The following is a 25829-nucleotide window of genomic DNA, read 5'->3' on the forward strand; positions in this document are numbered from 1 at the left end:
GATGTGAATGAGTATCACAGAAGGGCTGATACAAAAGGGAAGACTCCACAAAGGAGAGAGCTATAGCAAAGATATCCCATACCTGACTACCTAGTTACTGGAGTTATGCCTATGTAACTCTAACACAAAGTCTACATCCTGACAGATTCTGCAATCTTTCTATGTACAGATCTCATAGCAATGGTAACCAGAGTTACAGGTATACATGATGTGCAGGACTACGATCTTCCTCTTAAAGAGAAGCATCACTTCAGGAAGGCAGACAGTGTGTTCCTCCTTTGACTCTTCTGTGGTGGGATGAAACACTTCTGCAGAATAGTGAGTATTCAAGACCTCTCGGACTCGTTAATGTGATCTTCAATTTGCCCTTCCTACCAGTTAAGCTTCTGGAGTTCATACAGGACTCACCACCCTTGTGTCACCTATTTGGACATAGATGCTACTACAGCTTCCTTTTGGTTAAGTGCATCATAATAATTTTGCTGCCTTCTTAAAAATTGGCATTGGAGAAATTTAACAGGAGGAAAATTAACTGTACAATTACATTCGTAATCATACGGCACTAACAGATGACCACATAACATGTTATTCCAATAAATACTAAAGGCAGTGATTAGAAATGGTTCTTCGATTTGTATTTAGTTTGACTGAGCTACGTAATACTGACAGCTCACAGAAATTAATACAAGGGAAGAGTTCCTTTTGTGAGTTCAGAATAATCTGTGTGTGTGTATATATGTATATATAGAATATATATATTCATTTTAAATAAATACATTTAAAATTGAAGGTAATTTTTTAAAAAAATCTGAATACTACCAGGTATGCTTTCTCCAATTTTAAGAGGTTTTATGGTGCACTATAAAAACTAGTGTCTATTACTCACAATATTGTTACATTTTGAGTCTACGGATTCAAAATCTTTCCACTCTCATAGAGTTACTATCAACAAATAAAGCGATTACCATTCCTGTGACCTACATTAAAAACAGCCAACTTAATGTGAACGAATTACCAGTTAATCATCAAAGTAAACAAAAATCTATTAAAAATTGTATTGAAGTACAGTACTTATTACATTGCTAAACATTAATGCAATCATCTACACAAAAATCATTCTTTTGTTCTTTGCTCATTAATAATCACACCCTCAGAAATAAATATTTTGCATAAAATTAACATACTGTATTCATTTATATTTTTCCATTTTTGAAAAAAGTAACAATTTTTTGGCCTCCAATATTACGCAAATGCTTTATCCAGGGAAATGACTGAATGCGAAGACAGGGTGGTCTTTCTTCTTTTTAATTCATGTTTTCCATGTTTAATATTTTTCTACCGTTATTGAAATTTAAATTGAAAAGGCTTGGTATTGTCCACAGCAGAGACCTAGTTCTAACCACAGCATGCCTATCGCTAGCAAACTAAAATTGAGGCCCTGCCCTTGGCCCTGGGGCTTAATCTCTGGGTAATGCTGGAAATGTTGCTCCATGCATGGATTAGCAAATTAAAAGAAGTTACAAACCTCTGCTGTGACTTGTCTAACTCCTGCAGTCCCTAGATCATCACACACTACTACAGCAGTAGGTTCAGGTGTTTTGAAAAGACATATTAGAAAAAATAAATTGATAGAAAGATTTCTGTTAACTACAAATTGGAACTATCCATGCCAAAAAACAAAGCCACAGCAATAAACATGCACAATTATTCAATTTGGAATTACTAGATAATATTAAAAACTATTAGAGTTCCTTTTGTCAGTTGTAACTGTATTTATTTCATTAAGAAAAAAATAACGAAAGCCCTTGTAACTATCCATCAAGCTAGATCTGCTTAAATATGCCATTATTTAGAAATTCAGCTGATAAGGATTGCTATATAACAAATCAATCCAATTTTTTTCCCTATTAGCATTGAAAAGGTAATGTACAGTTCAAGCCTCCTCCAATTGTTTACATCATAATGTTTTAAGAGAACATTCAAATTGGTTAGCATCTTCTATTGCACAATACACAAGCCTTTATCAAAACTTTGATACTTACTGTTTTCGAAATAGATACAGGTAATAAATATTATTTGTCTATTGTAGGCAGATGTTCTTTTAAAACAGAAACATACTCCATTTAGAACTCCAGCAATTTTGTAAACTATGCTCACTGCAAAGAAGCATGCATTAATATCTCAGAGACAAATCAATTAAGTGAATATCTGTAAATTCTCACTGAATATTTGAGGAAATGAGGGTACTCAGGCAGCCTAACGTTATGTATCGGATTTGTTTGTTAGAGAGGATGCCTACAGAATATGCTGTTATATAGGGTCTTGGGATAGCAACTATTTGTATATTTAGAAACATGAAATTTAACATATCCAGCAGAAAGTTGCCCAGCATCTTACTTCTAGTTAATTTGCTGTTCAACTTATCCAAGAAGGTGCTACTTACTATATTTTAAGGAGAAAGAAATATTTCTTTGAAATTTATGAAAAAATGGACACACGCTGCTGTCTCTGTTCTAAAGTAATTCCACCCAAGCACCCAGCCCGAGTTTGAGGCACATAGATGAAGCTGAAACACCAGCATCATCTTGCCATAATCATGAGACAATAAAAACTGCAAGAAGTGAAGTGCATTTCAGTTTAACTGGTGAGGTACCCCAGCCACTCTGCTCCTGTGACTTCTAGGATGAAGTATCAATCATCTCTGATTGATGATGCTATGCTCAGCAGATGTCAGTGTGACTGGAGGGTATCCCTAACCTGATGGTCTTTCTCATCAGTGGTGTGGCCCCTTGGCCCAAGCATAAAAAGTAAGAATTAGGTTTTGGTTGGGGGGAGGGGGGGTGTGTGCAGTAGTAATAGGGACCAGTAATCCCATATGCTGTCTTTCCAGAAGACTCTATGGACAAATGGATCTCCTCCAATTCCCTAAGCAAAAAAGCAGAGAATGCCTGATGAAGTTGCATTTATCCAGCCAGGTGAGCTTCATTAGCTGATTGGGACCATGTTCAAGACAGACACAAAAGCCACTGTGCATAAAAGCTGTAAGAAGAGAGCAAGTCTTGGTCAGTTACAAAACAACTATTTCCCACAACAGTTAAGTTTTGAGCATTGATTTTATCCAATGACTACAATTGAGAGTCTTTCACTGCCTCCGACAATAATACAACATATAATACTTTCCTCCTCTACTACCAGTATCACTAAACCAACTGGAAACTGCTGGCAAAATTACAGGCAGAAAAGCCAAGGGATTCAGCCAGCTAGTCTGAGCATCAATTAGGAAAATTCAACCAGGATTATAGCCTCTCCAGACTTTCTGTTAACTAATGTAGAAAGTTCTCTTGGTTTGTTGTTTGGTGGGGTTTTTTTTCCTCTCAGACCTTCCACTTCTACTTCCCATGCTTCCACACATAAGAAGCATGCAGCATTTTTCTGAAGTACCTTGTAAGCAGTAATAGTGGGAGCCAAACATAGCTAAACAGTTCTGGGAAGTGTATTTACAAGCCAGACCTGGCCTAACAACTGCCAATGGTTTCTCCATTCTGTAGCACAATTGTGCTTTTTGCCTGTCCTACACTAAACCACTTGAGGTGCAGAAGGAACTTCAGTGCCCAAACCCACTCTGGCCATTGATTTTTCTGCAAAGAGTTCCAGCAAGGGTCCCAATCTGTGAGAACTGTAATGCTGATCTTGCAATATTGACATCTTTCCACTAGGAAGTTGACTGGGACCACCAACTCATTTCACACAGGCCATGTGGGAGCCATGAGATGATAATGGGTTTTGGTTTCCACCCACCTGGGCTACATTCAAACTAGTGACCTAAGGTGAAGGTCTCCACATCCCATTACCAAACTCTCCAGCCATTCAGTATCCTCCTGTAGTACGCTTTTCCCTGCAGCATGAAGTCAAGAGACAGTAAAAATCTGTCTATATCTAAAATCTGCTCTGAAGTATATGGTCGTTCAAAGCCTTTTGATACAAGTACTTAGATATGAATGTTAAGATAATAATTCAGCTGAATATTTTTCAGTCAATATGAAAAGCCCTGTGCAAGAAGAAAACAAAAATTACAATACAATATTTTGCCATAAAATCTAAAATTGTTTACATAAAAATTGTTATTATTAGACATTAAGTCCCTGCACAGAATTGATAAAAGAATAAACCATCAGCAGGAATTTGGAAAAATGCTAACAGTAATTCAAATAACATTAGCAGTATTATCAAAGCATTAAAATATATCTATTTTTAATAAATTAAAGACTGAGCTACATGTAAATTATGTTTAGCATTCAATGCTATATTCACATACAGTGTATTTTCTGTTTGCTAATGCTAGTCTTTAATACACAGTTTAAAATACTAGGAACTGTAAATTATCTGGTGTGTTAAATATGCCAAATACTACAGAAGTGTTAATTAATGTATTATTAAAGCAGATTCTAGGAGAAGTGAGAATATATTTTAAGCAGTATGGGTTTCAGTTAGAGTAAATGCACATGCATTTGCAATGAGTTTAACAATTATTTAATATGATTTTGCACTAAAGATAAAAGGGGTTGGGGGGGTCTATGTGTGGGGTTTATTAGGCTTTTTGTGGGTGGGTTGTTTCTTTTGGGGGGGGGAGGGGGGGAGTTGTTGGGGTTTGAGTTACCCCCCCTCAAGGGGTGGGGGGGAAGTTTAAACAAACATACCAAATACTATGCTAGGTTAAAAATACTTTCTCTGTAACATTCAGCCTTGAATTAATCAGATAAAGATGAAAGTGAAGAATTTTGCCAACAGTGTTTCTTACTAAGCTCACTCAGTTATGCCTTTCAGCCTGGTATATTTTATACGAAGGGTATCTTGTTAAAACAACTGTTGAAGGCAAGTCATGTCATATCAGCCACACACCATACCCCATGGGACCTCAAATATTCCAAAATCTATGTTAATATAATCCTGCCGCACAATTCAACTAAGGAAATAAAGCAGGTTTTCAGTGACATGCAAGACTTCATATAAGTACCACATTATCTATATGTCTTCCAGAAATGAGGTAAAGCCATAGCAAGGATTACACTGAATCAATTTAGGAAGGTAAATATTGTTAACAAGCACCATAAAATAGCCTAGTAGATGATTCTAATCTCTATTTATCAACTAACAAGTAGGCTGCATTTCTCAATGCAGTTTCCAACAATATATCTGTAGGACAGCAATATTCTCTGGCTCAAGAGACCAATGCAACTTCTCAACAAGGGGTTTGCGGCTTTCTAACACAAGATTTACTATGCATTATGCCATGTGGTCCCACCATCCTTTCTCAAAGTGGTTTTTAAAGAAGTATGCGGCTCCTTGCCTTTCTAAAACTTTTGAGTGTGTTTTGCCCTGGTCATAAAGACAAACTGTTCAGGACATCCAGAATCTCTTTTGGAATACTTCCTGCAAAGACAGAATACTACTTATTGTAGGATTTTGAACCTCAGAAACACACTTTTACAGTCATTTAGCTTTTGCTGAAAAAGAAAACAAAACCGGGAACTACAGGGGGCCTGACAGAGTTACGGGAGTTTATGGGGGGTTTTGCTACTCCTCTGTGTGACACCCAGAACAGACTGAAGACTTCCACGTTACAGGGACTGGAAAGGTGGAGACAGAAACTGTCACGGAGATGCTTAAGAATTTTAGTAAGCTAGTCAATTATGAGTCCTTGCCAAGAAAGTCCTATTTTGTTTATTATTTGGGCTAGACCCCAAGTCACTTTTTTTTTTTTTTAATTAAGAAAAAAAGCTAAACAACAAAAACTTGGCAGAGTCAATTCTCCTGTTTAACCAGGCCACTCAGCAGGCTGACATTCAGCTTTTAGACTGTATTTTTCAAAATATTTTCTCTTTACTGACAGAAGCTGCTATAAAAAAATTGTCTCAGCATCCAGCTGGTGATTGACGGCAGGGCCAGAGAGACTGCATAGGCTTAAGCAAGGGAAAAGAGCTTTAGCTATGCCACAGCGGTGAAGTAGTATGAGGTTTACAAGCAATAATAAGGAGAGATAAAAGCACGTCAGGACATTTCAGAGACAAAAGATAAAAGAACACTAACGATGCAATAACAGGCATGACATTAAAATGAAAGTCTAGAAATACAAAATAGATAAAACAGAAAAAACCTTAGGATTCTATCCTGCTTTCCCAAAATGTTTCAGCTGAAAAGAAGCAAATCCACCTTCTAGATCTGAAAACTCTCTGCTTCTTCCAGTGTACTGCGATATCTGTGATTCCAATTTTCAAGTCATGAAAAGCTGTTTCCTCTGTCCTTGTGTTTCAGATTCCAATTTTTAAATCCATAAAATATTCTGGTTCTAAAGATCTTTATTTGATTTTAGCTCCTAACCAGACAATGGAGTTTTACCAAAATCCTGATACATTTAACAAAAAAAATAGCCACAAGCACTCAGCATTAAACATAGTCAGATTTAAACACTAAGTTTACCTAACAAGTGGCAGTCTTGGGTCAGATTTGAACATTTTTTCAATTCAAAGACCTACACTTCTGCTGTCCAGGGAAGGAAGAAAACTGCACTACACAATGAGGAAACCTTTCTCCACCCAAAAGAACCCTAGAAAAACCTCACAGCAAAAACCCCAAAATCCAGGGAAGTCACAAAGCAGAGTGTTTCACTTGTGATTATGGAAGGGACACTGATGTGTTTTAACCAAGTGTTCCTCTGCTGTGTCCTGATTGACTCTGCAACTGGTAATGCAATTAGCTACTTGCACAGAGAAGTTAAATTTCTCCATATGCATTTTCTAGATGGATATGGAACTCAAAGGCCTTGTTTGCTTTTCCAGAAATCTTACAACTGCAGTCAGCACACGTTCAGTGTATCTATCTGACCAACCCGTAAAATCTAAACAGTAAGCTGGCACACAACAGATCTTCCCTCTGATGTGTAACACCGTAGCAGCTGTGGAAGACTCCTTTCACTCAACTAGCTGTTCTGTTTGGGTTTCACTAAGTCCATGAACTTTTAAGCCTCCTCTAGTGTGATGAAACTGTATCATTGTCTTCCATGATTTCCCTGGCACAACGACTAGGTATGGGCTTTCCTTGTTCCAGCCCCATGACAGCCTACTTTATTCCTGCATGACAATGCTAGCCTTGTTCTGCAGCTGTCAGGAGCAGAAGCAAAGAGCTCTAAAGCCTGTGGTTTTCAGCTCACCCCTTCCAGTATATGTAAAAGTTGAATCAAAAGATATACAGATTTTTCCCTGGATTCCAAAAACAAGTACCCTTTACTAGCTAGCACACAAAGCTTTAGATAATATGGCTCTCCAGTTTCTCCATCACCCACGAGAATTGCTTGGGCTTCAAGCAGGATTCTCTGAGGACCACAGGGCTCATCCCCACAGATATAGCTCTTTCCCCTCACCACTGCAGCAGCCAGCCTCTGCCTGTGCTAGTCTCTTTGGCCGCATTTCTTCTGCCTCGGCTGACTTTCAGCTAACCAGGGACCCTGCTCCTGCACCTTGCACAAGTTTCATTTGTCTCAGTAAGCATGTTATCCATTCATCCCTCCCAAGGCCAAGTTCAGTGACTGTCACTGGCTCTACAGTTTTAAAGACTCAGGGTTAATGTGTGCTCTTTTTTTTTTTTTTCCTACTGCTCTGAGCACTCTTCCTATAGGCATGCTCTGAATCAAACGGGAGTGCTTCAACTTCCTATTGCACATGTTTGTGTGTCCCTGAATATATACACATGCACACCAGTGTGACAAACTAACTCATACCTGTCTGCAGATGCAATTATCTACTTAGGGCATGCTACAGACTCATCTGGTGATCCACCCCCCACCCCCCCCCATATGAACCACATATCCAGAGGGTAATCATCCTAAATAGCTAGATATTTATGCTGGATTTCTAGATCACATCAGTGAGCTTCCTTCCATCACAAATATTCTTTGATCCATATGTTATAGATATTTTGTAGAGACTTATTTTACACCGTATTATGACACACAGCTAAAAGAGAGTTTGCAGTAAATGTAAAATGCTACTGTTCCAATTAGACAGGATTTTGTGCACCCAGGAGTGAGTGACTATGCAAGGCACAAGGAAAAGAAGACTAAATATGGCAACCGAAATAGTTAAAGGTAATAGCAGCTACTATTTAATAAAGACCTATGCATCTCAACGAAGGTAGATGTTATTGAATTTATATTAAATTCAATCTTCCTCTGACAATCTGGAAAAACAATTTCTGGAAAAAAGCCACCCAATTACACTGGTAGGAACTGAAAACCCTAAGTGTGACCAGTGCTTTGCAAGATAACAAAATTTTTGACTAACCACCTCTCATTTTCAAGAAAACTAGTAAGCCAGAAAGCAGCTTGTAGGGGTTAAGGGCATAGAAGCCTTAAAATCAAAAAAAAAAAAAAAAAAAAAAAAAAAAAAAAAGAATTTTAAGTATCCAGACTTCTTTCTAAACAGTTCTTGAAAGAAGGTGGGGACATGGGCAAGGGGGTTAAAAAAGGCTCAGAGGAAAAAAAAACACTCATGCACTGCACACTTATAAATATTGATATCACATAGTAGAACATGTTTTTAGAATATTCTCTTGTACATACACAAATCAGTATTTTTTTTCATCTGACTAAAATAAGGATAAAAAAACCAGCATGGTTTTCATATTCTAAATCTGCTTTCAAATAGATCATAGGAAAAGCCACACAAAAAGAAAAAAAAAAAATAAAAAATCTGTAAGCAATAGCATGATAGCTCATTCACCACAACATTTTTCTTCACCAGTGTGGTAAATTACAGCTCTGACCTAAATTTTCATATGTTTGAGTGGATTGTTTACTACTATATAATAAACATTGTAACACCCGTATTTATGTTTTAACTAGTATTTTTTGAGTCCCTCCATCTGAGACCATAATCAAATTACGCAGTACAGTTCCCCAATTACCTCCCTGCTTCATTGTATTTACCTGTTTTTCCCTGGCAGACGCTGTTTGCAGTGCCATCTGGAAAGCATACTGTGGTCTCCCAAACACAGGCCTCAAGCCAGAGGAAACACCGTTGGAAATGATAGGCACATTAAAACCAGTATCAGGCACTGATCTACCTATCCAAGCACTCCTGACAGCTTTACAGAGTGCTGGTGTGCCTGCCATATCAAAAAATGTACCCATCTTTCTAGGGCTGGAGGTTAAAGAAGAGTGAGCAGAAGCAGTGACGAAGGAAGCTGTGGGTACAGCAATGAATAAATAGGAATGCAGGTTAGCAGTGGGGAGAATTTCAATATCAAAACATAAGCACAAAGAGGGTCAGTAATTGCAGGTTTACAGTTACTACTGCATTTGGCCTACTGCTGCATTGCAGAACCTGACACTGAATAACATTTTCTGCTGCACTCCATATTGCAAGCATCCTAACACCACATGGATAGAGTGTTCATAGACATCCAGGAGTGGGACCACACACCATCAGGACTATGGTGTTCTCCAGTAGCAAGTAAAAGAAAATAAGAAAACTCTCACAACTACGAGCATATTGTTGCTGTGCCACCAAGTCCTCACACTTACACACTTGCAAGAGCTGTATGGCCAGTGCCAGCTACCCTTTAAAAAGCACCCAGGTGAGGAGGCTCTAGAAGCCTAGAAGCTCAGAGAAGGACACCACCTTAAACGGTTGCTGAGGAAAAGGGCACTTACAATAAAAGCCTCAAATTAAGGCAGAAGATCTATTCCCGTTTTTCAACCTAAAATAGATTGTATTTGGGGTAAACTGGGGGGAAAGATGAATACTTCATTGCTTGGACTATTTTTACTCTTGTGAACTAGGCATTGCTGCAGGAATGCCTCAAAGTATCTAAGCAAGATAAATTAAAAAAAGTTGGAGTGTACAAAAGTCTGAAAAGTTAAATGTATTTTTTGACACTCTGGAATGTATTTCATTCCATTTAGTAACAATGTCAATAATTAGATTTCAGTTTAACCTCCATGAGACAACTCAGGCCTGGAGCAGTTGATTTGCTCTTCTTTTGACATCTCACAAAAGATCTGTATAACTTGCAAGTACACTTAGGGAGGAAGTGAGGTAATAACCCAGCATAAACAGTGGAAACCCCTATCTAATGAAGTTGCCTTAACTTGTTTAGGAAGCTTAACAGAATTTTGCCTGTTACACAGTACCATGCTCCCATAAGATATCAATCTACCAGCTGTGAACTTCACAGCCATTCAGTACCCTTTTATGGATGATTATCTGATTCCATGCCTTTTCTAGCAATTTCAATACCATAGTTACCACTGATGCTGATGCATGGTCTGGATACATGCCTGATGCTCCCCAGGGTGATATGAATCAGAACAGCCTCTCTCTGTCACTCTGTGTCCAGCATGTAACTTAACTATCACCAGTAATCAAGCAGCGATGCAGCAATTGTAAAAGCATGCTGTGACCCCTGGAAGCAGGAAGTTCTCCTGTTATGATAACCATAAAATGCTTTCTTAGGCATAAGATCTAGGTGATGCCCAAAGCACGCAGCAAAACACTTTGCTTGACTAGTTTCTGATCCAGGCCTTTCACATCAATTTTGGTTGAGAGATTTTTGAGGGGTGAAAAAGCTCAGAATACTTTGGAAAGTTTTTGTTTACATCATTTGATTTCAAGGCAAAGGAGCTCAACCATGTGGAATTCAGCAGTGTCACAATTAATCAGGCAAATCACACCATCAGCAGGATTCTGTGAAGACCAGAAGTGAAATATGTGAAGTAACTCAGAAGATTAGGTTTCTCACCCTTAATTCAAGCTACAACAAGAATGTCTCAAACGACCAAAAAAAAAAAAAAAAAAAAAAAAAAATCAAAAACCCCACCTTAATTATATTATGAAAAACAGGATTGATTTTTAAATGCAGTACAGCTCTTAAGTCTCTTTATCCCAATGATTATTCATTACAGAGTCAAGGAACAACTAACATCCCTTCAAATTCTACAATAGGAGTCTTACTTTGTTGAGCTTTGAAATTAAGTAAAGAGAATTACTAAAAATCACATGAGGTCTGCATTAGGAGCATTTTGCCAATAGAGCAATCCTGGTACACCACTGTGGCAAAGCATTAAGCATGTAATCAGCTGTATCAGCAAAGGTCTGCTTTGGACTCATACAGGAAAATCATCAGTTATTAGCAAAACAAGCAATATCAGTAGAAGAACAGTTTTGCAAGTAAAATAGTATCTGCTATAGAGGTTTCTGCTGATGCATCTTTGTCCAAGTGGGATACTACACCACTTAAATACCTCCAATTGCTGAAGCTATACCAAAATATACTATAGACTTGACTTATAGTCTGCTCTTAATCTTAGCTTAGCTATTTCACCCAAAATATTTCAATCTTTTTCTATCTCTACTGAGTAACAAAACCGGCTGAATTCAATTTGCCAAGTTTGCAAAATACGAATGTCCTTTTTCATATAATATCTGGCTCAAAATGTAGAGCGTGGCAGCATTCTTGATGTAAAGTAAATACTGCTAGACAAAGCAACATAACACGCTATACCAAAGCACAGTTATGATGAACGCATTGATCAGTACTGGTCACTGATACAGGCAATGGACTGCCTAGGGTATAGCCTAGCACAGGGAACGCATCTGCAACCTCAGGGTGCTTCCAGACAGGCCCAGGACTAACAGGGTGCCAAACTAATCGCACCCTGCAGTGTAACTAGTTACACAAGCTGTTTCACAACTTGAAAAATTTTTGCGCTGCCTGGAATGTCTATATGTGCATCACTGAGAATCGTCAGTAGAGAGTACTCTCAGAAATATAACTTTCCACTGAGGGAAGGGGGATGCACAACAGCCCCTTTCCCCCAGCCACCTGAAGCTGAACATAGAGTAACTTACATGAAAGGATATGCAGAAGGAGGAGACAGTGCTAGTGTTCCTTCTCCTAACACTGGGATGACCTCCAATCTTAGATGTAGCAAAGATAATAATTGTAAGTAGCAAAGTCCCCTGCAGCCACGACGCTTAAGAAGCCACTGCCCTAGGCATATAAATGAGCCACTGGAATTTAGTAAGGGGGTGGAAAACTCTACAGGACACTTCTAGGCAAGGAGACAATTGATCAATGCAAAGAAATTTAGCAGTCCAAGAACTCCACAAAGATGTGTACAGGCCCTGGCTGCAAGTCAGCTGTGGAAGAAGCACACTACAGTGTCACAGCCAGCTATGGACAGCTACGTAAAATTAATTTGTTTGACTGCTGCTTCATTCCCCACAGTCCATTTAGCTGACTTTTGTGTGGAGGTAGGGGAATTTCACCTTTTACATATATGCAGCTGGAAAGACTTTACACGGAAATAATTCCCAGCATACAACACATAGTCTAAATAGTGCAGCCTGATTAAATCATACATGATAAAGCATCTTAAACTACTCTGTATTGTAGTTTGCAACCTCAAAGATAGCACAGACCCAATGTCACTTATGAAATCGTAAGAGAAAGTTCAATGCAACTCTAACGGGCAAATGGACCTACTTTCATGAGTCTCCTGTTGCTCAACGAGCAGAAAACTTTGAAGTGTAACAGACAGTCTTCCCTTCTTGTTGACCAGATTTTTTATTTGGTATTTATGAGACATTTACACTATATTATCAGAAACCAAAGGCAAATCTTAATTATATATATTTTTAGTTCATATGCCATTGTGGTTTTGTTGTTGTTTTAAATAACAACACAGGATGGCTTTATAACTAAAAATTACATAAATTAAAAATTGTTACCTTCCTATTGCACTCAGGTAGAAGTATGTTTTATGTTTCCATTGTCTTTTTCCCTAAAGTTATTGTATTTTCTTTCTTTTCAAAACTATCTGTGTATGTATGTGCATGTATGTACGAAGTTCCATGTCTATATACACATACAAAACCATAAACACCTGACAAAAATATTGTAAAAAAAAAAAAAAAATTTTACAAAATGTAATGCAAGCCTTGTTTTCTGTATACCAGTTTGAGGCGATGAAGACTGTGCTAAATCTTTGCATGTTTTAACTGGAGCAGTATTGGTCTTCCAGAGAAAGCAAATCAGTATAAATAGTTGAAATTGAGTACAGATACCGCTGTTCTAAAGCACTTTTAGCAGAAAGTCAATAGTTTTGTCACAGGTAAGTCAGAATTCCAGTGATAATGCCGCATCTGGATGTGAAACATGAGTTGTGTCACACTTGTATCATGAAACCCTATGGCTAGGTGGGAGAATTAATAAATTGCTAAACAACTTAGCTTAAACCTTAAGCTTAAGCAAGGTACAGCACTGTGCAGGTCTGCTAGAGTAGCCAACTTAAGGGGGGGAGAAGAAATCTTTAGAGCACAATTTTGTGGTTTGCTCAAAAAAATATTTTGGGGAGGGTGGAAGAAAAGTGAGGAACAAACTGTTATCCAAAAGCTTCATTTCTGGTAAAGTCTGAACTTGATTTTTAATAAAACATTATGCCCGATGAATTCATTATTAAATCCTTCTAGTCATTTGAAAGGCTGATTTAGTTCTAAATAAAAGCATCATTTGGAAAAAGAACTTAGAAATAATTCATTTAGGAAGAAAACTAATATGAAAGATTTTAGGGTTTCCAAAACTCATCTCATTGCCCTTTTTGGATAAGCACATTCACTACATTTGCTAACTGTTTGCAAATAATCTAGCTTTGTTTCAATAATCTAGCATAATTTCCAGAAACAGCCTTTCAGTTTAAAATAAAAAAAAAAAAAAAAAAAAAAAAGGAATCCACTAGTAGCCATCACTACAGACACACAAATTTTCAAGGGAGAATTAATTGTCTTCTGTATTTTGACAGCACCACTATGCAAAACAAGTGTCACATTACTTTAAAGAAAGGCTGCAGCCTTCTCGTACTGCTGCAAGTAAAGAGAGTGTGCCATGACTCACCGCGCCCCTGTTTGGCTGCAACTCATCAGTGCCGGCAGCCCTAATCTGTTCCCAGCCATTATGACCAGCAGCTCTGAAATATGGATTAGATCTACCACAAGTACTCCATGCAGGGAAAGAACTCCTTGAGCCCTTTATTCCCTACAGAGTACCTGTGCAGGAGAATAAATCGGTGATATGAAAGAAAATATAAAATCCGTCCCAGTAAAATTTGCAGATGACACAAAAGATAATAAAATGGTAAATACCAGGGAGTTGTCAGTTTCACAGATTGCATGGCAGTCTGGGCTCACCTGAATAAGATGTGTTTTAACACAGCTGAGCACAAAGCTGTCTATCTCATAACCAAGAGCACAGATTCCAAACAAAGACAATATAATAACCTAGGAAGAGGCATATGGATAATGGTGGGCAACCAAATTAATATTATCCTGCAGTGAAGTACCCTGGCTAGAGCAGGGGAAAAGATCCTTTGATGTACAAGGAAGTAAACACAGAGTAGCAATAGAAAAGGATTATATAAATCACTAGCGATGTTGAGACAGAGAATCTTTCCATTTCAAACAGCACGTAACCTAGAACCACATTGTTGTTTTATCTGTGATCCCTGAGCATTACCAGAGGAACAACTAATGGACTATGCTGGTATTCAAACTAGAAAGACTTCATCAAACAGCTACAAGAAACATTCAAATTCTGGAAGACTTGCTTGCTAAAAAATGAGAAACGTGTCAAAGAAAAGGATAAATGACCTACTCTCTACAAATATCCAAATGTGGGGAAGAACTGAGAAGCATCACAAATATTAAAGGAGGACTTTTCAGCTTCTTAATGCTGGATTTGGTATGTCTCTGCTACATAAAAGTTAAAAAACTTCAGGCTGAGAATAAGGTAATAATACTTAAACAGTAAGTACAGTTCATCTAAAGAAAGGCAGGATTTTCTTTCAGCTGAAGTTCCTTAGAAGGAAAACTGTGATTATAAAAGAAGTTGCAAGACACTGTTACTATCTTATATTGTTCTTTTAAATCAAAAGATGACAGAGTTGGAACTCTACCTTTCAAAAGTATACCTAAAATGCTCCAGGACAGCTTTGTTACTGCAACTCCTGTCACTTACATGAGCTTTAGGGCAGGTATTTAGCTAGATCCTTATATTTGGGGAATAATTATTTCTCCTTCCTCCTCCTCTCTTTCCCCCAGGCTGAATGCTCATATGAACTGTTAGTAAGTAAGTAAATGAACTAGTTATCTTGTTCCCTGCTTCCCCAAGTAATATTTTGGATATACTTAGTATTAATGCTTCTGTATTTGTGCAAAGCAGCAAGTTACTGAAAGAGCATGGGAAAAGCAAAACCTTGCTGGACAGAGTAGTCTGTCACACATAAGTTGAATTGATCTCAATTTCTGAAACCAACAACGTGACTGGGGGGAGGAAACACTACAAAATAAAAAAAAAAGAAAAAGGGGGGGGAGGATTAAAAAAAAGAAGAAAAACACCCCACACATACACAAGACAACCACCACAAAAAGAACCCCTCATAGTTGAAATGAAAATTAAATGCAAAACCCATTTCTGTGGAATATCAAAAAACCTGTCTTAAACAGGGAATTGTCAGACTGTGACTAGTGTCCTGTTGAAAGGGTGTGGTTAAGGGACTGCATGCAAGACAGCAAAAGGTAATTGCCTAATTGGTCAATTGACCAATACCTAATTCACTTCAGGATTTAACTCGGAATAGATATTAGAATTAGATACTGCAGAGCTTAGGTGAATCTTTAACATTTGTATTGAAAAGTAAACATAAATATGGCTCTTTATTATTCAGTGGAAGAAATTTCAGGTAACATGTATGCATCCCACCTATTCTCCATTCAGGCTACATTCCATTAATCTCAAAGTAAAATTTTAAAGCCAGCGCAACATGTGTCATAATAGAAATGTAAGCATGACAAAATTTCTGTTATTGAAAAATTATATTTGAGTGCTGTTCTCTCGAATGTTCCAATCAGCCAAGGATTAGATATTCAACTTAATGCTACCCTGTGATCATTAATCATTTTAAAGTGGCACAGCTAATCTCATTTCTTACCCAGAGAAAGCCCACTCATATCTCACACATAAGGAGACATTGGTTCACTTTTGAATGTGTTTTAAATTTGGTTAATGACTTTTTTTTTTTCTGCAAAAGACATCTAGAACAGCTCAGCACAGAGAACTCATCATATGCTCAAAGGTACACAAAGGTGAGAGCAGACATAAGCAGCTGTAAGAGTGATAAACTTTTGCCAAGCAGCCTCACACTGAGGATGTAAAAATCAGATGACATATTAAAAAGGAGTTAGCAGTGGCTTGTCTCCCATTTGCAGATAGAGAATGAATTAGGTTATTAGCTTTCAATATCTTGGGGGTTGGATGATCTTAAGGTCTTTTCCAACCCTAACTATTCTATGATTCTATGAATATTTTCTAAGAGGTCAGATTTATGAAGAGGAGATGCATAGAATCTTCTTCAAATACACTTGAATTCATATTATGAGGGAACACCACCACAAAGAAAAAGCCACAATGCAAGAAGATGGGGACCTCTCCTTCCTGTTTTACTAGAAAGATCAAACTAAATAGGAGCTCCTTCAGCATGATCTCTCTAAGGTTAACCCCTAAACATGGGATACTGAAGTCATTGTTGCAGGGGACCCCCCCCCCCAAAAAAAAAAAAACCCCAAACAAAACAAACAAACAAAAAAATCACCCCACAAAAAAACCCCACAAAAACCATCCCAAAAAACCTCCCCAAAAAACCAAACCAAAAAAAAAAACAAAACCAAAACCCCCCAAACTTGTGTACCCTACAGTAATAGCCTGAATGACAGCCTTGTTCTACACGTTACATGTTTTTCCTGCAGCTAAAATAATTGTTTCAGACTACTGTCTCTTTTCCTCAGCTATATGGTATCAGATGAGTCAGGATATACAAGCAAAAAGCCTGAAAAGTCTTTCATCTTTGTAAGTTGATTTATGCGCAACACCACAACTAACAAACAAAACAAAAAAACCAATCAAACAAAAAAAAAAAAAAAAAGAAAAGGATTATGACCTCTCAGCCATTATCAACTGCCTCTTAAATGACTATACACTGACATGATCCATCATGCCCAGTTGCCAAGGAGCCAGCAGGGGTTTTAACCCACTTTCACAAAGTGGTAAATCTTAATTTGTAACAGTTAGCTTCTCCTCTGAAGGTGTTTTACTGCTTTGTCCACATTAAGGTGGTGATGAGCACTCCAGACTGCTTCAGCAGCCCTGAGAAATCCTTCATCTTCCCATGTACTGTATCTAGTTGAATTCCCTCACTAGAAACCCTGGGAGAGCTATTTGGCCCATTAAAAGGTTTACATTCTCATTTGTGTTGTCTACCAGGGCCATGAGATTTCTTGGCCATACAAAGCCATTCTGTTCTTGTTTTATCCATTTAATACATAAACAAATCTTAATTTAAACCTCCGAGGCTGACAGGAATGGTTTAGCCTTGTGCCTCCTTTCCTCAGTTGTACAAATATTTATGGGTTTGACTCAACATATAGTCTAAGGGGAGCTTATTTTGGTCCATCAAGTTTGGATGTTTCGTGCATTTACAGGCTTAGGATGACAATGTGTATATGACCAAGCTACACCTTCCAGGACAAATTGCTCCACTTTAAACTGAAATCAGTGAGCCTTCTGTTCTGTGCTCACTTCGCTAACTTGCAGAGAAAAGAAGGAAGAAGAGCTAATAAAGCCACAGCTGTATTTCTGTGACTTCAATGAGCAAGGTGTTGTTCTTACATATTTGTTCCATGCTATTGATTTCAGAAGAAATACCTTACCATAGAACTCTTCCCTATGCTCCATATTCCTGAAAAGAGACATGACCTGTAAGTCTGCTTTAATATGGACAGGAAGAAATGAGGAAGAGATGATTCTTCCACCCTTGCTTTGGAGATAACACATGACAGTCACCAAACTGAAAATTTCACCTCCCAGTGCAGGTGATACTCTGAAGGTCCACTTTATGAATGGAATAACTTGCAGGCTGAGAGGGGAAAACTAAAGAAAATAAACAAAACAACAAAAAACCTATAGATATCCTCTGTTTGTACACTGCAGAAACTCCCTGCAGACAAGCAAAACACCCTTACCCTTGACATGCCATTACTCCTTGTAATTTAGCAAGATAGGGCATGGGCAGGGAGCTGCACTCCTCTTCAGCTCTCTCTGGAGATCATCTACCTGGGCATTGTTCACCATTTGACACTCCACAAAGGTGAACAGGAGTGCAAACCATAGATGTCTGAGTAAGCAGAAGAAAAGATTTTCAACCTAGGCAAGAGGGAAAAACCTTGGCAGTTTGGTTATAGAGAAATAGCTAGAACTGAACAAGAAATATTTCTCTTGTCAATTTTGTTCGACATCACAAAAGAAGAGCCTGGACATTCCCGCTTACAGATGTAGGGACTGGAAAAGGGGAAATATTGAGGAGCTGATGGACAGCCATACTCCAGGCCAGTAACTGACAAGTTTCTGGATTGACTGCCATAGCTTGAGCCATTTCAGCTACTTCAAAAAACACAATAGAACAATCTTCTATGAATGCTTGGTGTGATAGTCTCTACCACTAGTGAACACAGAAACAACTTATAAAAATTTCAAGCTTTAGAGCTTTAAAAAAAAAAAAAAAAAAAAAAAAACCAAACCCAAAACATATTTACATGCTTAGCCACCTAAAACAACATAGACCCATGGCAACCATAGTGGTGGGCAATTAAGGGGGCAATACATATATATATGTATGTGTGTATATATATGTATGTATAAAGCATGTATGTATATACATACATATATGTATGTATAAAGAAATATATTCTTTAACCAAGAGCTTTTGAAACTGTGTTCCACACTGTTCTGAGTGGGATATCTAGCAGCAGCTAGGAGAATCAATTGCAAGAGAATCATAAATAGCCTAAAGGGATCTGTATTACAATATTTACCATTTTGCATATTTTCTCTATATTAACTAGTGTAATCTTTAGTCCAGCTCCTCATGAACTTCTGTTGCAAAAAGCTTTTTGCAGGTTTTCTTAATAGTATTATAATTTATTTACTAATCTACATTTTTTAGAACTCTTAAAACCGTTATTTCTAGTATACATTAGCACCAAGATTTGGCTAAAAAGGTTACTTCCCCAACTATTTTCTGAAAAATATTTTTGAGTAGGTGGTCATGGTATGATCCCTTTAAATTTGTACAGAAAGGATCAGAACATCTCAATTTCAACTGCTAAGTAGCTTTACACAGAATATCTTTAGTAGGTACATGGTTAAGCATAAATCCAGAGTAGGTTCTCTGCATAATACTTTTCATTTGAAAATGAGTTAGGGGGTAAAAAAAAAAAAAATAAAAAAAGTCCAGCTCCCAAATCCATGATTGTGTCCTGTCCAGCTCTGTATGTCTGTATGGCCAGTCTTTAAAATTCCTTTAACTCTCAGAATATGCAGTTTGCCAGTTTTTGCCCAGCCCAAAAATTATCCTACAGGAAAAAAGAGGGTCACACAGCCCTTTCTGTTGACCACCAGTGGCCTTTTCACACCCACCCTTGCTTCCCCATTCTAATCACGGGGGAGATTGATCATGCAGATCAACATCTAGCACCAAACATTCATATGTCTTGTAGCACTAAAGTATAAGATTTAGAAGTGTCATAAAAATATTTTGATTTTGGTTTTTTTTTTGGTTTTTTTGTTGGGTTTTTTTGTGGTTTTTTTTGGTCAGCAATTTGTTGTTGTATCATTGGAAATAGATTACTATGGGGAAAAGTACCAAAAAAGATCCATTGGGAAGACAACAGAAAGAGTGCCTCAGAGAACTTAAATAGCATGGAAGAAGTAGCCAAGAGAAAATGTCACTAATCAAAAAGCACTCTATCTTCTGTAGAAAGACCTAGCCATTAGTTGTCCAAAATAATCTATGCTTTTTACAGGTGAGCTGAAGTGGGCTACAATACTTCAAAATTCACATGTCAGGGATGAAAAACCAGATGTCAAAACCAGCACTGTTTCATTGCCAGTCTGATTTATGGATTTTGCCTTTTCTTGAAAAGCTATTTCACCAATGCCTATTTGCAATTTTATGCCTACTTGTAAGTGAACATTAACTATTCCATTCTGTGGTCAGCACAACTAGCTGTATTTAACTATACTGACTATAAATGCTACCTAATTTAGAAAAAATTAAGATAATCGACTATATTGCAGAATTCAGAGTGAAGCCATCACTGTATTTCGCTCATGACAAACTATGCCAAGTTTTCATATTTCCACAAAGTTTCAAAATCTTGAAGTTGTTCTAAAAACTGATATAAATAGTGCACAACAAATCTGCTTCATACATTTAAACAAACGAATACATTTTTACACTTACTGAACTGAAGTTATAAGAGGAGTAAAACACAAGTTCTATGGTGACATTTAAAACCATGCTAGATCTAGACTGCTGCAGTTACCTTGGACACTCTTATTATTTGGAGATATAGAAGTGAAAACTATCAAAAATTCCAAGAGTGCAAGAAATATTTATAAGTCAATGTAAAATCATGAATAAATCATATCACACCAGAAATAGCCATTCACAAGAACAGAGACAAGCAAGAGGTCTGATTTTCATTTTGGCTCACCAATTTACATTGATGCTATAATTATACTGATAAATATAGATTTCTCTTTCCCTCTCACTTCCCTCTCACTGTAAACCAAAATGATACTCTTCGTTTACATGAACTAAGAGCTCTTACTGATGTGGTTGTACCTATCGCTAAAAGATTCAAGAAACAAGCAGCAGGTTATTGAATGAGACGACGAGAAAATTTGACCTAAAAATTATAATGAGCATGTCTGCCTTCCCAAAGCAGCATTTTGTTGCAATGCAGGGTACAACTGATTTTTAGAAGTTAAGGGGTTTTTGGAACATGAAATCCATTATACACAAGATGATAACGACAACACTGGGATACAAAACAAGAATGTCATTGGAGGGTGAAAAGTAAACACTAAGTGACAGAAAGCAGTTTCAAAATCCAGCTAGATAACAGAAAATTCATAATGCATTTACAATGTATTAATACAAAATCATCTACAATATGCCTGTCAAATATATACTTTTCAATTCTATGTAGAAATAGATTATGAAATTCTTACTACAGTAAAATATAAACTTTACTGACTGCAAAAGTAACAGAAGTCAAGCATGTTGCATTTGCCTGCCCACAGCAATAGCACTTTTGTCAGAAGCACCAGCAAAGATCTTGAGTTACGCACCAAAGGAAGCTCTGTTAGGGCAATGGACAAAAGCAAATGACTGCAAAGCAAGAGGACTCAACTTCAATTTAACTGTCCTGTAAGGTACATACTAATTAGCTGCAAAGCTATGAAATCCTAGCTAGCATGTTAAGTCTGCTACATGACAGTATAATTTGACTTCTTAAAGGATTATGCAAATTACAACTCATCATTCCATTACATGACTGAAAAAAAGTGACAGCTAATTTATACATAACACACCTTTCAAATCCCTAAGATGTGACGCACCTGTGCAATACATTTTGCCTAGATTTTCTAGTGTATACATTCTTGTTTATTGCACTGTACAGCAGCATACCTAAGAGATTTAGTAAAGTCTTAGGGGTTTTTATTTGCTTTTTAGCTTTTAGAGCACAATCCCAGAGAATTAAACAACATATTTCTGTCCCTGCTGTAGAGGTTTTGCACACAAGTAGAAGTGTACAGTTTCAACACACGTGTAATTTCTGAATAGCGGGAGAGCACGAGCACTAAATGCATGAGCTAGAGGCAAGACTCACACAGATTTCAACATACTTCTGGTAGGTAGATTCACAGTAGATTCCGTCATATCGGTAGATTTTCCTACATTCTGATTGGTTGGGCAGAGGATGCTGGACAGTTATTCTGTAGAGGCATCAAAAACAGATAGACATGACTAGAAGTTCTCTACAGGTAACTGTAATGCAGGACAAATCAGTATGTTGAAATTTATTTTCTTATTATTAAATTAAACACCTGATCTCTTTAAATCAACTGCTTTGTGCACATAACATCCAGAGTTTCCACTTTTTAAAATTTGCACTGAGAGTAAACTAAACTTCAGTTCTCCACAAGAATGGAATTGAATTTTTTTCCCCATCAAATAAAAGTGGAAGAGGTAAAGAATTTTATGAACCCAACTGATACTTCATATAGTTTGTGCATATACAATAGTACTTATAAAATTGATTATTTATTGTTTACTGTTGCAATCTCTCCTCAGGCAGAACATCCATTTATATCAGCTGGGAATTTGTCCAGACAAAGACCAAATAACCCTCCAATTTAAAGTGTCAACAGCAATTCTCACATTTGCACAGAATGAGGATATTGTGGCATTATGAGGACTGTGATTGAAGGTGCTCAGCACCATCTGAATAATGCCATATGTTCTCGGATCGACTGAAAGGAAATGAAAGTGATTGGCAGCAATCAGGAGGTGCACAGCATCTTGTAAAATCAGGCCCTAAAAGATTTGTCAATCATTCTATTATTCATCCCTCCCCAACTCCCTGTTAGCAGAAAAAATAATTTGGCTATAAAAATTCAATGTTGTTTTTAAAATATACTTGGGAATTGCACACAAAACAGTACCCACCAATTTTCCTTTTTATATCCCCCTCCCTTTTCTCTGGAATAAAAACACATTTTACATGCTTTTGTATCTTCTACAATTTAGTACCTTTTCCCCACTTAATATAATTGTAGTTCACTACAGTAAGTATGAATTATTTGAGAAATTTTACACATTTTTTCAAATGTGGAATTTTAGGCTATGAATTTTAAGTATTCTGAATTATTTTTTATCATTATTATTTTTACAGTATTATGTCTATATAGCTTTAAGCTAGTCTTGTTTTTTAAAATCACATTTGTTTCAGCATTAATTTGAGACTGAAGGTTTGAGGGGGGAAAAAAAAAAAAAATCATATCATTATCCAGCAATGAGCTTTACAAGAAGACAGAAAGTTATCTACTGTGGAAACTGAGGCTGCACCTTCACAGAGTGGCAAGTGCACACCATTTCATGTCTTAACAGTCCTGGCCCCTTGCTCATTTGAATTGGAAACCTGGTCTGAGCATGCCTCAGCACTATTTTAAGCCCATGGGAACCCACGTGCAGGATGGAGGAAACAGCTACATAATAAAGGCAAGACCAAGCGTCTCCAAATCCTGCAATATTCTTGCTTTCACCAATTAAGGCATCGACAGAGAGACTTATTTATTGTGATACTCAGGGCCTTCAAGTTAGATGCCTAAGCACCACACACAGCATACAAGGAAAGCTAAGCATCTTAAAATGGGATTTGCAACACAAGCGCTATCTGCAGGGAAACATGTAAAAAAGAAATCCAGGAGAGCGTCTTCTATGTTGCTTGTGCCTGACAGACAAACACACTTCACTTTGGGTCACAGCAATGCCTGCAAAGTGAATTCAAGCCTCAAAATCTTCAGTGCACTGTCACATTGGCTGACCTATGCTCCAATTTTAATTCTTCCTCTCCTAAAACAAGCCTGGTTTTATTTACACAGCTTCAGCAAAGATGCAGGTGAACTAGCCTCTCCATGCCTCTCAGCTAGAGGAGGTTCAGTCATACATCCCCATAGACTCCTTAACAACTATTCTGACACAAGGGACATGTTAACTCCTCGTGTTAAAACAATGGTACTATTAAAAAAAAAAAAAAAAAAAAAAAAAAGAAAAAAAAAAATCAGGTTCACTGGATGAAAGGGAAACAGTGAGAGCATGTTATATTAGAGAGTCATTCAAAAGTGTATAAGCAGTCCTTGCAAAAACTATCCGAATCCTTCGTAGATGAGTGTCCTTATCACAGGGCTTCACAATTATGCTTGCTCTTCCACTGGTTCTCTGGCCAAATGAACCTTGAATAGTATTACTGATTATTGCTATTACTTGAGTAGTTTAACTAGTGGAGTAGAATATGGCTCACTGCAGAAAACCTTTTTTCTGACGTAGTTGCAGCATTCTTCTGGGAAGTGGAAGATGTGGGTTTCAACACCCTTGTTATGAAATAGGTCTTAAGCAAGCATGCACTGCACCAAGCTAGTGCAGTATACCTGTCGGCTAGCTTTTGTTTGTTTTAGTTTTTATAAGGGCAGTCCTTGCTCTTTTTCAAATGAGTGACAGACAGGCCAAAACACAGGAGATGCCATCTGAACATCAGGAAACTTTTTTTTACTGCAAGGGTGATGGAGCACTGGAACAGGTTGCCCAAACAGGTTGTGAAGTCTCCACCCATGGAGATAGTCAACGCTCACCTGGACATGTTCTTGAGCAACCCTCTCCGGTTAACCGTGCTTCTCCAACCCAGAGGAGTTGGACAAGAGATCCTGTCCAACCTCAACCATTCTGTGATTCAAACCCAGATCAGAGTTTCAGACTGTGAATCACAATCCTACTTTACATCTAGCTAGAATTAGGTGCCGCAAAGAAAGATGAGGAAGCGATTAGAATACGGAACTTTTTTTTTCCCTTGGGGGTGGGGAGCATGGGGGGGTGTGGTGTTTGTTCTGTTTTGGTTTTAAACTATGCAATATATAAGGCTCTAAACACAGCTGCTGCTGTGGATCCTAGTCTGAGGGAAGTAAGGCTAACTTTGCACTGCATAGGGCTGGATTCCACTAGAAAAGCCAAAATCCTATGACTTATTTTGGACCGAGCCCTTATCCAGTTCTCACTAACAATTTTGTTTAAGGATTTATTTTACTCTCCCTCATTCCTCTCCACTGCAAGATAAATAATAATGAAAAATAAAACGTATCCCAAAACACTGAGCCAAATAAGACATCAATGCAAATCTCTTAAAATCCCACTGACTTTATCAAGATTGCACAGCATCTAAATTAGCACAAAATAGGGCCTACTGTAGTTAACCTGAAAAGGCAAACAGCCCTGAGACACCATGGAATACATTTTGAAGTACACACCAGGTTTTTAACTATGCAGCTACCACATAGATCAATACTTTGGGGATGTTTGTCTCATTATTGTTAAGGTTCGTTTTAGCACGGTAAGTATATTTCCATAAATGGGCTTTTATAGTGAATAAAGACTATGTTTATATTTTATGTATTTAGAAGCTGCCTAACACCATCACACCTGTTTGCCCTCTGTCCTATGCCCTATGTACTTTAGCTGTCATTTAATAGATTTATATTTACAATTAATTATCTTGTGATAACTATGAGGCTGTGGGTCAGAAATTAAGACTACCTCCCAGGACAGCTTATTCAGCATTCCTTATTAAAAACAAACAAACAGAAAAAAGGTTTTATTGGTCAGGACTAAAAAAAAAAAAAAAAAAAAAACCACCATAAACACCGAGAAAAAGAAAATGAAGTTTATCAAGACAATCAGTCTCAGTCAAGTTTCTTTTTCCTCCCTCTGAAAAATAATTTTAGAGATCTTCACCAAATTAATTTTGCTAACTTGTTTTTCGCACATTATGTCAGCAGATAGAGTATCTCTCTTAGGTTCCACATACAAAATTGATTTAACTCAAGATAAAACTGTGTATTGGCTATTTACTCTGGGTACTGTATATTCTTGTTCTATTTTATGCTTTGAAATTGATTTCTTGTACTTTTCTCAGTATTAAGAATTAGAGCACTGAAGAATATTTGAGTCTGATCAATTTGCAGTGGTTAGCTCACCCCAATTTTAGTTGAGTTTTGACTGGTTTGAGAAACAAACACACCTATTCTCATACAAGGTTTATACAGAGTAA

The 25829-nt window shown here is 37.4% G+C and overlaps 1 protein-coding gene across 5 annotated transcripts in view; it reads right to left on the minus strand.

Annotated features, from left to right (window-relative positions):
• NPAS3 (neuronal PAS domain protein 3) overlaps positions 1-25829 on the minus strand; it is a 614400-nt gene that overhangs the window by 507905 nt on the left and 80666 nt on the right. For 2 of the 5 annotated variants that reach the window (XM_030482076.1, XM_030482078.1), the window contains exon 3: positions 21856-21945. The exons of 2 other annotated variants lie outside the window; for them this stretch is intronic. In XM_030482076.1, coding sequence (XP_030337936.1) covers positions 21856-21945 — 90 coding nt within the window. Of the gene's footprint in view, positions 1-21839; positions 21946-25829 lie in introns of all 5 variants that reach the window. One more of the 5 variants, XM_030482081.1, reaches the window with a different exon arrangement.

Source organism: Strigops habroptila, chromosome 4, assembly GCF_004027225.2.
Source record: "Strigops habroptila isolate Jane chromosome 4, bStrHab1.2.pri, whole genome shotgun sequence".
NCBI lineage: Eukaryota > Metazoa > Chordata > Aves > Psittaciformes > Psittacidae > Strigops > Strigops habroptila.